This window comes from Anser cygnoides, chromosome 2 (genome assembly GCF_040182565.1).
Source record: "Anser cygnoides isolate HZ-2024a breed goose chromosome 2, Taihu_goose_T2T_genome, whole genome shotgun sequence".
Classification (NCBI taxonomy): Eukaryota; Metazoa; Chordata; class Aves; order Anseriformes; family Anatidae; genus Anser; species Anser cygnoides.
Window position 1 is genome coordinate 119,896,120 of NC_089874.1, and position 15,043 is coordinate 119,911,162.

The window sequence follows — 15,043 nt, forward strand, 5'->3', positions numbered from 1 at the left end:
TCCACTAAACCATGTCACTACGCTCTACATCTAAATGTCTTTTAAAGACCTCCAGGGATGGTGACTCAACCACTTCCCTGGGCAGCCCATTCCAATGCCTAACAACCCTTTCAGTAAAGAAGTTCTTCCTAATATCCAACCTAAACCTCCCCTGGTGCAACTTTAGCCCATTCCCCCTCATTCTGTCACCAGGCACATGGGAGAATAGACCAACCCCCACCTCGCTACAGCCTCCTTTAAGGTATATGTAGAGTGTGATAAGGTCGCCCCTGAGCCTCTTCTTTTCCAGGCTGAACAATCCCAGCTCCCTAGGTAAACCAATACTGGTGGATAAATTGCTTCTTCTCCCACTAGCACATTTAATAAGGGAGGAATAAAAACTTTTTCCTGCCTTGAACAGAAAGAGGATCATTCTCCCTCCAGTCTAACCAAAGGCTATCACCTTTAGATCCTGGGGTCTGGCAGGCCTGAAAAGGATACTTCTATAAACTGTCAAAGCTAAGCTCCCAGTTCACAAACACACTGTCCACCTGGCAACATGTTGTTTTCTCCTTTTCTGAAAGCCTTTCTTATACTTTTGGAGCTCCTGTCTCTAATCTCTATGCTGTCTTCTAGTTCTGGACCCTGAACTCCCCAGGAGCTGGCTGTGCTGCCTTGCAACAGCTGGTCATACAAGGAGATGAATACTCAGGGGCCCCAGAATTACTCATAGAAATGAGAGAGATCAACATGCCTTAGCAGTTCAAACATGTTTATTCAAAGAGGAGAAGGGAAAACTAGGTCAAAGACCAAAACCAAGCAAAACAGGGTAGGAAAAAAGAAAACAGCATGCAGATAAGGTCCACGGTACATAGCCAAACACAACATGAACTAGCAAATATCATGCAAACCATGTCAAAAAGAGTTCTCAGACATAAACACATGGATGCATAAGCAAGGGGACCTGAGGAAGACTTTTATCATCTTTCCTCAACTTCAGCAAATGCTGTCAACTATGCCTTCATTACTAGTGAGGTGTGTTGGTGGTTGGCATCAATTTCTGCTGGGATGCTGGGTATTTCTTACCCTGAGACTCAGCTTGGCTCACTTCGAGTTTTCATGGAGGCAACTTGAAGTGCAGTGTCAGTATGTCACATCTAGAGGCTCAGCAATGGTTTCTAGCAGGACTGAGACTAGAACTAAAGCAGCTCACAAACTAAATCGGAGCTAAAGAGACTCCCAAAGAAACTGCTTGTTTTGTTCTTTTCTCTTCACTTTTTTTGCTCTTAGGGAGATCTTAAGTTGTCATGGAAGCAGGGACTGGCAGTGACTATTCTCTAGCTTTTTCATTGCTGACATGCAGGATACTTCAGGCAGAGACCTCCACCCTTCCCCCCCCCCCCCCCCCCCCCCCCCCCCCCCCCGCTTGCTGAATGGGACTATGCACCAACTCTTGCTGTGCTGGAAGATTTGGCAATGGGGTTGTAAAGGCAGCTTTGCAGGAGACAGTGCAAAAGACTCACTTTTTTTTTTTGTAAGCCTATTTGGCTCGGGACCTCTTACACTGGGCATCAGTGAAGTTGTATCAAATTAGTTAAACCATAAGTTTACGCCGGGGAGCTTGTCAGGAAACTGATTTGTCAGAAACTTTGTCAGAAGCTGATTGTCTATGCTATGTAATAGTTAGAAAGGTGCTGGAATGGTTTGTGGTTTTCCCTGGCTTCATCCCAGAAGAATCCCAGGCAGCTTGGGGTTTAACACAAGCAAGAGACAATTCTTCATGGACAGTTTTGGGCATACCTAACTTGTTTTGCAGTATAAAACAGTATGGATATGGGCTTTTCCACATCAATTGTCTTCAGGGCCAGAGAAAGGTCCCAATCATTTTTAATCACTGGTACAGACAAACTTTAAGTGTGTGAGAATCTAGAAAATATGTCAGAGTCCCAGGTCAGCCATAAAGATATTTCCAGTTCTGAGGCCAACTGGTTAAAGTGTGAAAGAAGAAAGAAACAGTAAGTATAAAGAACTGAGGATCCAGCCTGTTGCTGTTGCATGAGAAGTACAGCACTGTTGGTGTTCCTCCATGATGCCTGTCTGCAGACTGATCTGATTTGTGAGTGAATTAAGAGTTCTATGTTGCTTCAGGTGTCCCTCTAGAAAACGGAGCAGGTATCTGAGACATGTTGCAGATATTGTTGTAATGGAACATGTTGCCCAGAGAAGATGTGATGTATGATATTGCTATGATGTGCTTTGGGGACACTAGAATCTTTGCAGATTGTCCACATCCAGAACTACTTATAATTTCCTGCCTCATGCAAAGCTTCCTTCTAGCTAAGTTCCAAGTGACTCACATATGGCAGACATCATATAGCCTGTTTTAGAAGAGGAGCAAAGTGTAAGTAAAGTGGAGATTAATGGAATAGATCACTTCATCATGACTACACATTATCACTATCTTATCTTCCTGAAACTGTGAACCTGCCCTAAAGCATTCCTCATCTCATTCTCCATTGTGAGGGATGGTAGAGAACATTCTTTTTCCTTTGCCAGAGTGCCCACTATCTGATAGTTCTGCTAGTGTCTGGCCTGCCCTTCCATAGGCTGAGGAATCTCATCATGAGAGTATGGCTAAAACTTGGCCAAGATTTCTCAAGGGTATATTTCTATCGTGAAATATCTCTTCCTGAGACTATGGTTTAGATGTGGGCAGATAGAAGGAAAGCTTTGCTGGAGAGATATCTGGGATGCCAGAGAAAGATGAGATCACACTACTGTTTTGAGTCATGCCATAAAAGTGCAGAAAATAGCAATGGTGTTATATTACTGGTTATGGAACTGCATGGTGCTTTTGTTTTCAGAGTGCATTGTGCAGAATTTGTAACTGCATCGGGTCTGATGTGGGATGTCACTGTCATATACCTGAGTTGACTTCTGATGTCTGGGGTGCTCTAAAGGCCTTAGGAGACTTGAATTAGGCAGGAGGAGATCATGCTCTATCATAGTACGCAGTTGACTTCTTCACCATTGTGTTGTATCTGTTGCTTTCCTTCTCAGGGACAGCACACAGCCCTGAACTGTGATCAGTAAGGAATTCCCTCTCCTACCTGCTAGTAGAGACAAAAGTGGCATGGAATAGAAAAATGTGTTAGCAAAATGAGCTGTCTAAATGGGGCTTCTAGGTCTTCCTGAAAACATGGCTTTCACTAAATCAGAGGACATTTGTCACTTTAATAGAGTTTAAACAATTGTCATAGAATCACAGAATGGCTCGGATTGGAGGGGACCTTAAAGATCGTCTAACTCCAACACCCCTGCCATGGGCAGGGATGCCACCCACTGGATCAGGTTGGCCAAGGCCCCATCCAGCCTGGCCTGACCATCCAGCCTGTTCCTCTTTCTTGTTCCCAGGAATGAGTAACCACTCACTCTAGCAGAATAAATTCCTGCAGCAGTGTATCCTTTAAAGCTTCCTAGAAGCCAGTGTGTGAACAATTTCAGACATGGCCTTCAACACTGTCAGGACTGTTGTATGGGCTGAGCTGTAGGTTATTCTGATGTGACCTGGCAGAAGGACATTCCTCCAGCCTTCTAACCACCCTCACAGGACTCAGTAGGACATTAGCATAGGCATTCTGAAGATGGGGCAGGGGCAAGGGAGCTTGTCACCTCCATCAAAAGGGCCACAGATCATCTGACCACAGGACACAGTCACCTCGCCATATGGGGCTCCTACACACCTTCGTGGCTTTGCCTGCCCTGACAGTCTGCTCTAACCCAGACATACAAGTATACTATATTTGGCTTGTCAAATTTGAAACAGTTCTGTAATGTGGTGGATGCTGGCCTGGGCCAGCTCTGTTGCTTGGTGAATGGGAAATTTTCCAGCTGCAAAATTATGAATGTGTGCTTCATGTTCACAAACTCCTTGATTCCTTTTGCACCTCATGCTGCTCCGTTCTGAGCATCTGGCCTGGTGACAGAGCAACTAGCCAAGAAATGGAGATGCCAAGGGTGTCATATCTCAGTGCTGAGGAACAGTGCATGTATACTATGGTACGTTAGGCTATAAGTACCTTCTAAGATGTCTTTGCAGAACAGTGGTGGTGTCAGGTTGAGTCCAATGTGGGAGGCTGAGTCCATGCTACTTGCAAGGACAGAAAGAAAGTAGGTACAGAAGTGAATCAGAGCAGAGACTGTGTGCGCTTCAAAATCTATGCTTTGGAGACAGTCAATGGCATGGGACTCAAGTGCAAAATCATGCAAAATATTGCAATCGTGCAAAATATGGCAATATATCATGTCTACACAGACACAACTGTAAGTCCAGAAAACTCCAAGGGCTGCAAGGAACAGTCTTCAGCATAAATCTGGAGTGTAGCTGAAATTTACATGTGAATTTATAAGAAATGGTTTGTAGGACTCTCCTGATTACATTTTCACACTTCTCTCTTTTTTTTTCTTTCTTTTTTTTCTTTAAATTAATGACAATATGCTTTCTAACATTATTTTTCTGCATCTTCTATGAAAAATGTATTTCATGCTGCACTGCTGCATGTCTATCAAAGGAAAAAAGTATGAAACCATAGGAACTAAAGTGAATTTAGTTAAATTAGATGTTCAGTACTGCTTATAGATATCAGAAAAAAAGTAGATGCAACACAATAAAATGCTTATGTGATCCAAAACAGACAAAGATACTAACCCACTCCCACCCACCTTGGGGCATATTGAAGGGGTATATTAACATGCATATGATTCAACTTTACTTCTTTCTATTATATTCCATTCAATTGCATATTCTGCTTCTAAAGAATACTATTTATAACACCCATATATGGTCATCCTGGAACCTTAGATTTTCTTATTTGGAATACATGAGAAATGAAAGTAACAAAAAATCCAAGTATTTGTATGCTGCCATAAAAAGATGTAAATTATATAGCTGTCTGGAAGAATTTAGTCAAGCTTGTGCAGCTTGTTGTATCTGGATCGAAAATGTCTTTCAATTAAAGCTAAAATTGAGCTCAAATGACACACTTTTCACTTTTTTTTTTTTTTTTTTTTTTTTTAAGTATTCCTTCAGGCATAGGACTGAATGAAGAGAAACTTGTAACTATTAGTTTTGAAAACTTGATGTACTTACCTGTAAGCACACAAAGTTGTACCGATAGTTCAGCAATGTATATTATTTTGGCAATGCAGTTTACAGGTCAAAAAATGTGTTTTCCCTACTTTTGTTGACATTTCAGGCAATGCGCATTATTCAGAGATGTGCTGCCTGGAGTCCAACCTTCAGTGTTTACTCTTTGCTTTCAGTGTCATGTCATCTGATGTCTTTACTTACATGGAGATTGTTGTTGTTTCCTCTGAGGAAGAACAAACATAAGAAAAAAATTTCAGTATTCGGCAGAAAGAGAATAAATGGTCAGACATATCACAAAAATAACTAATTTTCTTTTGTTTAAGTGTTTTGTTTGTTTGTTTGTTTGTTTGTTTGTTTGGTTGGTTTGGTTTGGTTTTGGAGTATTCCCTTCACATTTGTAGTGAGGATTATAAAATTAAGGATTATTATTATTAGCTAATTAATAATAATAATAAGTGCCAGAACTGCCATTAACAACTACTTCATGACCAGGAATTGTCATTAGTAGAGAGCTGATGAACTGCAGTGGTGCCACCCACTGCCACAGTTTTTGCTTTTGCAGTCTTTTCCAGAGTCAGAGTGCTCAGGCTCTCCCCAGCAGCTTTATGTCTCTGTGTGTCTTTTGTAGGCTGTGACAGAACATATCATTCCCCCTGTTGCCTTGCACACTGCCATTTAATTTTTCATTAGTTCCTCAAATCTTCTTGCTTCTGATAGATTAGCCCCGCATTCCTGCAGAGCTGTCTGACTTGGAGGAATATTTGAAGAGTAAATCAAATGAAGGAAAAGATAACTGGTGGCACTGCTCCTTGGAAGTAGCTAACAAACCCAACAGGTTTTAATAACTAGTTTTTGCATATCAAAGGTTCTTTACATAGTAGGGCTCCTTCATTTCTTTAATGTAAGCCTCTTTCTATATGCTTCTTTCAAAATTAGTCAAGAAGTAGTATGCAAAACAACTTGTTGAGGCAGTGAATAATTAGAGTTACTGAAAGATGTGTGAAAGATGTGATCTGAAAATGTTAATACACCTATTATAAAATCCTGCTCAGGGAAGTTTATACTTTTCATGCAAAGTCATACCATCAATTTAAACAACAATTCCCTTCAAATAAGAGTAATTTAAGCTTTCTGTACAAAACTTGACTGAAATGTTAGTTGTGGGTAGGCAATGAGACTGGACAATTAAAAGATGTGCAATTAAAGGTGTGCAAAATCTGTTCTTCCAGAAACTCGGGAGAAGGGAATAGTTAACCATGACTTGTCAAAAATATACCTTTCTGCATACGCATGTGGAAAGATGCTTTCACTGAATTTGTTTGCATCTTTCTAAACATTAATAGCAGAATACTGGTACAATCATTCCAGGGACAGAAGCATAAAGCAACACTGTACAATTTCAAATGTCACACTACTCTTCCACAAGGTTAAGCACCAAGGAAAATTCAAAAAGTTGGCACAGAAGTGCATAGAAGAAAACAGCCAAAACAAGTCCCAGAAAAAGATAGGCATCCTGTTCATGTATTCCAAGAACTGAAAGAGTAGCCATGTTTATTAGATAAACTTTTTCTAGTGAATAATTAACAGATCAGCTTCAAAGTGAAGCTCAAAATAGACAGTTCTTTTGTTTTTTGTTGTTGTCACTGAGATGTTTTACTGTCTGAAAATGGGTTATATCAGGTAATGCTGGCAGGATTAGTTGGGAGATTCATTCAGTTAATGTGTCATGTTACTTTAATTTCTAGATCTAAGTTATACATTTGATAAGTATCTATGATTCATGGGATGACATATAATCCAATGTTGGGTTTATTTTATAATTATGCATACACAAATGTTAAAGGAACACATTTTTTAAGGTCACAGTATTAGTCAGTCAAAAGACTTAAAATACTCCTTCTGGAAATGCATTTCTATAAAACTGGGGATTATGTACCTTTTGTTTTCTTGGGGCCCTGTCTCTTTTGGCACGAAACATGGATATGAGCTGAAGCTTGTGAAGTTGCAGAGATCCGAGAGTATATTCAGTAGGATTTCCATGTTCATGAAAAGTGAGTAGTGAGTGCAGCAAAGACTTCCAAGGGAGAAAAGGACTGGTCAGGGGTTAAAGCTACTGAATGCTGTCCCAAAAGCTAAATTATAACTTTACTCCTAAGTTTGAAACTGACACTACAGGATTTACTTACAATAAATTTATCATAGATGACCCCTAACCTATTTTTTCAGTCTGATAAGAATCTGATTCTTATCCCCCTTATTGTATCCCTGTTGAGGGACTGAATGCTTAAATCTGGATCTGAAGTGAATGAGAGCTGTAAGTGGGTAAATAAAATGTGGCATAGTACTGAATAGGTATAAAAATCAAGTCCTAGACCTCTCTCAAATGAGACAGGGAAGCTGTGTGAATTCTTTTATCTTTGCTCCTTTGAATCTCAGAACTCATGCTTGTTAACTTCAGATAATAGCACACCTTGACTTTGTTGTAATGCTGTGAAAATAAATATACTAGTATTTTAGAAGCATTCTGTCAAAATAACCATGGCAGAAAAAAACTGGAAAAATCCATAGTTCTGTATTCAGAGCATTACTTGAAGAGAGCACAATAGATAGGTTGAGTGCGAGAGTGCGAGAAACAGTGGAAAAGTTCTCATCAAATAAGTACTTTCTATTCCAGTGCAATGCATGAAAGAGGGCTCCAAAACAAAACCGGTAAACGACCATGTACACTAAATGATATGCTAAAATAATACACATGCAGCCATGAAGCAAGCTAAAGTTTCACAGAGCTGGTGTTCCCGAGGTCCTGATTGTTTTGCTTTAACTCCAATGTAGGTGGAGGATTCATGAGGATAGCTGCAGAACCACCTATGCCTGCCTTCTTACCAAATACAGTGCCTAAACCATGGGCATTTTAGACCCTAATCAGTTTTGTTGTTGTTGTTTTTTAAAGTAATGACCTTGAAAAGGTTATGAGTAGATTAAATCAAGATCTTAAAGCTGGAAAAGAATGGCAGATACAGTAAAAGACAATGTTACTAGCTCAGTCAGGACACAGTGCTATCACTACAAACGCCCAGACACAGAGCCAGGAAGAGCTGTGAATAGGGTATCAAAGCACTTGTAGAATTTTCTACCTTTTTGGTGCTTTTTTACATAACAAGATAAACATATTAGGTAATTCATCCAAGTTCTTGATACCAGCCCAGCTGCAAACTGTTTTCTCTCTCAGTCTTGTAGTTTTGCAAAGGTGAGCCTTCAGGCTTTGCTAAGGAAAGACCACCATGTTGTCAAGTTTCAGGCAGCAGGTCAGTAAAAAGGCTCTTCTGGCCCAGCTGCTGTACAAGTTTTATCTTACAGGCAGTTTCCCTGCAGTATGATTTATATGCTTAGAAATATGTGAGGAGCTACTGTGAACTATGTCCCTATCGTCTGAGATAGGGCACAGTACTCAGGCAGTCAGATACGTTGCAGTACCATGGTATATCACACACCACCCATGTTCTCACCCACAACTCGTTATGAAAAAAATAGTGATAAAATACTTCCTCGTGAAGCAGGAACACTTCAAATAGCCAAAGTTACTTTTTCACCGTTGAGTGTGAGAGGGGAGGCAGCACATTTTATGACAATCTTTGCCTTGAGATAAGGTTTAAAAAAACGTAAGGAGAGTTGTGCATTTATCTAGGTGAAGATTTATATTATTATTATTATTATATTAATAATAATAATAATTTTATTTTATTTTTTAACCACGGAAAAGTGATTAGAGGAGGAAGTCCCAGGCTGTGCCCCAAGCACATGCCACGGTCAGTGCTGTCGGTGGCACAGAGGTGACACAGGCTGGGGGCAGCAGCGCGGCGGGGGCTGGCTCCATCCCATCCCGTCCCGTCCTGCCCCGTCCCACTCCATCCCGTCCCGTCCCGTCCCGTCGCGTCCCGTCCCACCGCCCCCGGGGCGGGCCGCCCGTCGCCGTGACCTATCTATATAGAGTCCTCTCGACGGCTGCTTCTCCACCGGAGAGAAGTATTTTCCCCGCTGCCATGGCCTCGGTACCCTCCGCCGGCTGCCTGCTGGCCAAGAACCAGTACTACCGCAGTAAGTGCTCTGGGGGTGCGGGGCTGCCCCGCGATCCTCCCGGCTCCGGGATGCTCCGGGGGCTGAGCCCCCAGCCTCTGCGTGCGGACACCCGAGTTGTTGCCGCAGGAGAAAGTTAGGAAGTGTTTCGGGAGATTTCTGAATGAGCTGGAGGCAAGAGGGTGTTTTTTTTTGTTTTTGTTTTTTTTTTTTTGTTTTGTTTGTTTTTTTTTTCTCTCTCTCTATTCAGGAACTGCAGTTTTAATGAGTATCTGCTTTGTTTTATTCACCTACTCTTTTATTTTTTTTTCCTCTTTATAACAGTTCATTAGAAATACATAGTATCAATCTTCTTACTGTACAGCATGACACTGAAAAGCATTAGGCAAACAAATCCTGGCTTCTGGCTGTATTTCATATTTGCTTTGCAGACTTAGACAGAATGCACTATCAACTCACGTATTTGTTTCTTAGTGCATGAAGCAGCTGCCAGTGTGAGACTACATCTGGTCTTTTTAAGACCCTATAGCACAAGATGCAATACTATAGTGCAAATACAGGACTTATAGTTGTAACACAACGGCAGGTACAGAAGCTGTTTTCTGCCTGGTTATTGTATAATGTGTAAGTGATCATAAGATACATTGCTGATTTCAGTGAAATCTGTACAAGCAGATCTCAATGTGCTTTTGTGTGAAAAGTAAGTAGACTGAGACCAATTTTGATAAAAGCTTACACCTAAACAACCACAGTAAATTGGTATATAAAATATTGAAGCCATACTTTGTAGCTAAGTAGTGGTAGTTAAGTTTATCTTTTACAAACATTGTTTCCTCTGAGACAGTAGCAGGTCTGAAAATTTATTGGCATGGAAATCCATTCAGTTTTTCCATCACGTATGTTCTTCTTTTCTGTGAACAGCAAGACAGAACTCAGAATCCAGTGTTTCTTCCAGCTCCTCCTGCTCTTCAGATCCTGTGAGTGTTACGGACCAGGAAAAAGCATTTCATGGTATTGTTCCTTTCTTGCAGTATTCTGAATTCTGTCTGTTCGTTATTCTGCTAGTGTCTAACAGTGCAAGCTTTTTCCCTTTTGGCAGGGTTACCTGAATTACTTGATAAATGTTGGTGGATAAAAAGCTTTTTCCACTGTGAACCATCTCCACCAACTGTTGGCAGAAAAACACTATCAGCAAGCAGGTGAGTCCTGTTCCTACTCATTATATTTTCCCTTTGGTAAAAGTACTATTAAACAAGTCATAATCAGCTAAAACAACCTGGGGGTACAATGCTCTTTTGATGACTTAAATAAAAGATACTGCAAGGTATACAGAAGCTTCCCATGTTTTCATTTTAATAATTGGACTCATACTATATATTATGCTAGTGACTATTACTGTCATTTGTAGCAATATTTATTTAATCTTCTACCCATAGCACTTGCACACCTACATATGTAGTTCCATTTTACTTTGTTAAAAAGATTATATGAATGAATAAAAAAATGCTTAGGCAGATAAATACCTTTGTGGAAAATGTAATGATAATCTTACTCATAACCTTTTTGTATATATTCTTCTGCAGTGCCAACAGTTGAATATGACAGCAAACTGGATTACTGACTGAGATACTACGCACAGACTTATTTTTCCAAGAGGCTTGGGATCTTCTGAATGTCTGGGTTCAGCTGCAAGAAGATGACAAAACCTTTGGGAGGAAGGAAAGGTGTACTTTCAAAAAAGATTTGGCAGTAGCTTAAACAATATTGCATAATGGACATGTCCATGACTTACCTTTTTCATTACAGAGTTACTATAATTTGAGATGACTAATGAAAGTTACCTGGATTAAATATCCTTATGACTTACTTGGATACTTAGAAAAAAAGAAAAAAAAAAAAGATGTAAGATAGCGTAGGTTTAGGAGAAGTATATCTATGGGATGACTTTGCAATAGGTGATACTGTATCTTAAGTTTTACCTTCAGTATGTCAGCTCTGTAGACATTCACTCTGCTGTAAACAGGATACAAACAGAGCAGTCCTACTCTGGACTGTGAGGTGTATGTTTTTATCATTTATTCGGTAGCACTAACAGTGAGCAGAGTTTACAAGAATGCTTACTAATAGCTTTGGTTTTATAAAGCCTGATTACACAAAGAAACAGTAATCAGTTTGTTCTCTTTGTTCCAGCTGGGTGTGTAGATCACAACCCTAAATACACAGGTACAGCTTTCATTCACGTCTCTGCATGTTTAAGGATAAAATAGCAGAGAGACAAGAAACCAGTAATCCTAATGGATACTGACATTTGCCAAGTAGAAGAGCAACCTTAATCAGAGCTGATACTTGCAGCTCTGTTTTACTTTTAAATTACTCTCACCTGCTTTGCTGCCTCTTAAAGACCCACTTGTTCTCAGGTGACTACTCCTATCAGTATTCACTGCTGTCTGTTAGCTTAGTTTCTTACATCTAGGAACTGCCAAAATGTTCAACTCAAATAATGTTAATGTTATTAACCAAGTCTACCTTTGTCGTGATTTCTGCTTTTGAAATGTACTGTAGTATGCTTTCATTTGGCCTTCAGCATTGCAAAGCAGTACATCAGATTGTTTGTTCTACTGGGTATGACTGAAATGCATCAACGGTCATAGAAAATTACAAATATTTTGCTGGATGACATCATTTCTGTATATTTATCTACACAACTTTTTGATGTACTATCACCAAATCTACCTGACCTTTGTCCATCACTGGATGAAGTAACAATAGCAAACATCCATACAAGTGTAACTTTTTAAAATGTTATTATGGAGTAGTGATTGTCGTGGTTATGCTTAAAAATCTAAAGTATATCAAGTAATGGTTTCAGGAAGCTTATATTTTTGTTACAGGCAATAGGTGCCTGGCACGACAACAGAAAAGAACTCAATGATAAAAACAGTTTCAGGAATCTTTAAATTGCCTTGTTGTATCTTTTTACCTTATTGCTATTGTGCAGCTTCATCTTTGTCCTTTCTCTAAGTGTACAGAATGAACTTTTTTTATATAAAGTTTTTTTGTATTAATAAAGATTTAATCTGTTTTTAATGTGACTTATTTTGGAGCTCTAATACAAACTGTTATTCAGTGTTTCTTGTGGTGTGGGTGGTAGTTTTTTTGGTTTTGTATTAAACATTGTTATTTTGGTTACGTTAAGTATAAAAATTCAGAGTTCCCACTGAAACTTAGGGTTGACATTCTTCGTTTAGCCACTTTAAACTTTGATGTGAGATGAAAAAAAGAAGGGTAGAACATAAGCTAGGAAAAAGACACATTTTAATGTAACCTTGTATTGTAAAGGAAAGAAAGAGGAATCTAAGACTGTTAGTTTTGGAAGGGTGATTGTAGCTCTTTCTGAAGATGCTTAAAGCCATAGAAGAAAGAAATGCTGTTTTTTTGTTTTTTTTTAAAGAGTAATATAAGATTGAGAAACTATACATATATATATATATAACTATTTTTAGATGACTAGAGAATATTGTTTGCAAATATTCTGAAAATCTGCATTCTGGTAGGACAAAATGTAAATGAGAATCACAGAATCATTAAGGTTGGAAGAGACCTCCAAGATCATCTGGTCCAACCAGCACCCTACTACCAATATCACCCATTAAGCCATGTCCCTAAGCACCAGGTCCAACCTTTCCTTGAAAACCCCCAGAGACTGTGATGCCACCACTTCCCTTGGGGTATGAGTGACGCAAGAGTGATGGCCTTACAAATTCTGTTTTGCAATGTCAAGGTGGCTAGAATTTGGAAGAAATGTAATAAATTTGCATTTTTCTTTCAAGAATTTTCTTGCCTGCATGTGAGATAAGCAGACTTTATGAGAGCATCATGTCATACTACATATTTAAAAAAGAGCATCCTACTGTCATACTACATATATTGTATGGAAAATAGTAATGAATAACTGTAAGGACTATAGCTATTTCTATGAAATGAGATTTTATTTTTGTATACTAGCCTGTTCTATAGAAGCAAGAATGATAAATGAACCCACTTAAGAAACAGGTTTTCAATAAAAGAATGAACCACAAATCAAAATCAATTTGAGTTGTCAGGAATATTTTTTTTTTTCTAATATGTGCAGTGATTAAGACTCCCATAAACAATGTACTTTAACATTTATTTGTAACTTAGTTGAAAGCTTTGTTTCTGTTTGTGATATAACAGCTTCCTGAAATGTAAAATACTTGCAAATCCCTCTTCATTTTACTTTATTTTTTTTAACTAATCATGTATTATTTCTTCATGAATGCACACTTTTTCTCTTAATGTCACTTCTCAACTCTTCTGTAAAGGAAAACCTAAGCAGGGTTCATTCAGTACCAGATTTAATATTGTTGGCAAAATATTTTTTGGATTATTGTATTCACAGCTGCTGACCATGAAAATTTTGACCACTACCATGTTCAGTGTGCTGGCTGACTTTTCGGTTATGGAGGGACTCTGTCATATTTCTCTTCTTGTGCACTCTGTCATATGCCATTTTAAGCTGTTCCAGCAGTAGCAGATGTGAAATATACTGCATGTAGTCACCAGGAGATATGTCTTTGTAATAGAAAATGGCTATCACTAACAACAAAGAGAATCAGATAAGTATAACGGGAGGAAGCCAGGGGAAAAAATATTTTTTCCTTTTTTTTTTTTTTTATCCTACTTCTCTATGCTTCAAATTGCAGAAAAAGAAATCACTGTTTCTCAAACTTGTGCCACCTTCTTGTACAAAAGAGAAGATTCAGCTTCCAGTTACAGTAATCAACTGTATGTTCAGAGTCATCCTATTGGCTTTTTCTCAAAAGTAGAAATATAAAAGTTTCTGTAGTCATTATGATGGGACACAATTGCTAGAGAGAGAGAATATTTTTATAAGATCAACTCGTAACAGGAAGAGGAAGGGCCTGTACATTCAAAACATTGTTTTTCTTAGCTGTCAGGCACTGCATCTTCTTAAATCTTTGGCATCTTTGGCTTCAAGAGAATTTATTTTCAGTCGTACCCATAAAGTAAAACCTGTAATCCCACCTTACTTATTTAGCTGACGTAGCAGTACAGGGTGCAAGATAAAAATGTTTTGTCATCTTTAGGGTGCACTGAGGTCCAGCATCTACCATAACAGAAGAGGACTGACAGGATTGGCTGGGTGTCAGTCTCACCACTGGCATCATGGAGGCTGAGGCCAGGGTGTCCTGGAGAAATGCATCAGTACTGTGAATAATTTTTCCAAAAGACATTATTGAGGTTATTATTATTATCATTATTTTCTCTCTGTTGCTTTTTTTTTTTTTTCAAGAAAAGTGAAAAACATCTAAAACTGACTTTGAATTAGTGAGTGATGGAAAGTCCTTAAAACACCCCAGCAAATATTTTCTACAGTTGATTACCCCCGCCTTTACAGATCTTTCCCATTTTTGCCAGCTTGAATTTCTCCTTGAGCAGTGGTTCAGGGGTTAGTCATGAATGCATGACTCAAGTAACAAACAAGAAAGTTTTAAAGTGCTGATTTCACCACCTCTTCAAGGACCTTGACAGTGATTTCAGAAGAGGTTGTATCATTTTATTTAATCCCCAGCCATACCTACTTCAGGAATTATTTCAGCACAATAGGAGTGGATCAATAGATGGAAGCAGCTGGAGATATGCTTTTTGCTTCTGTGGGTGAAAGCTAAAAGCCAAGCTTTAAGAGTATGTTTCCCACTCCGTAGTTTACTTATTTCAGATAAGGTGAGCACATACAAACCATTGCTAGGAAAGCTAAATGAGAAGGAAAAAGGTTATGTTGTGGTATTGCAACAGCAT

The 15,043-nt window shown here is 39.0% G+C and overlaps 1 protein-coding gene across 2 annotated transcripts in view; it reads left to right on the forward strand.

Annotated features, from left to right (window-relative positions):
* PPDPFL (pancreatic progenitor cell differentiation and proliferation factor like) overlaps positions 1-12,391 on the forward strand; it is a 28,304-nt gene extending 15,913 nt beyond the window's left edge. The window contains exons 1-4 of one of the 2 annotated variants that reach the window (XM_013184874.3): positions 9,072-9,223; positions 10,124-10,213; positions 10,302-10,401; positions 10,786-12,391. In XM_013184874.3, the coding sequence (XP_013040328.1) occupies positions 9,169-9,223; positions 10,124-10,213; positions 10,302-10,401; positions 10,786-10,798 (258 nt within the window). In that variant the 5' untranslated portion in view covers positions 9,072-9,168 and the 3' untranslated portion in view covers positions 10,799-12,391. Of the gene's footprint in view, positions 1-9,071; positions 9,224-10,123; positions 10,214-10,301; positions 10,402-10,785 lie in introns of those variants that run through there. The other variant, XM_048072451.2, reaches the window with a different exon arrangement.
* Positions 12,392-15,043: the final 2,652 nt, after the last annotated feature.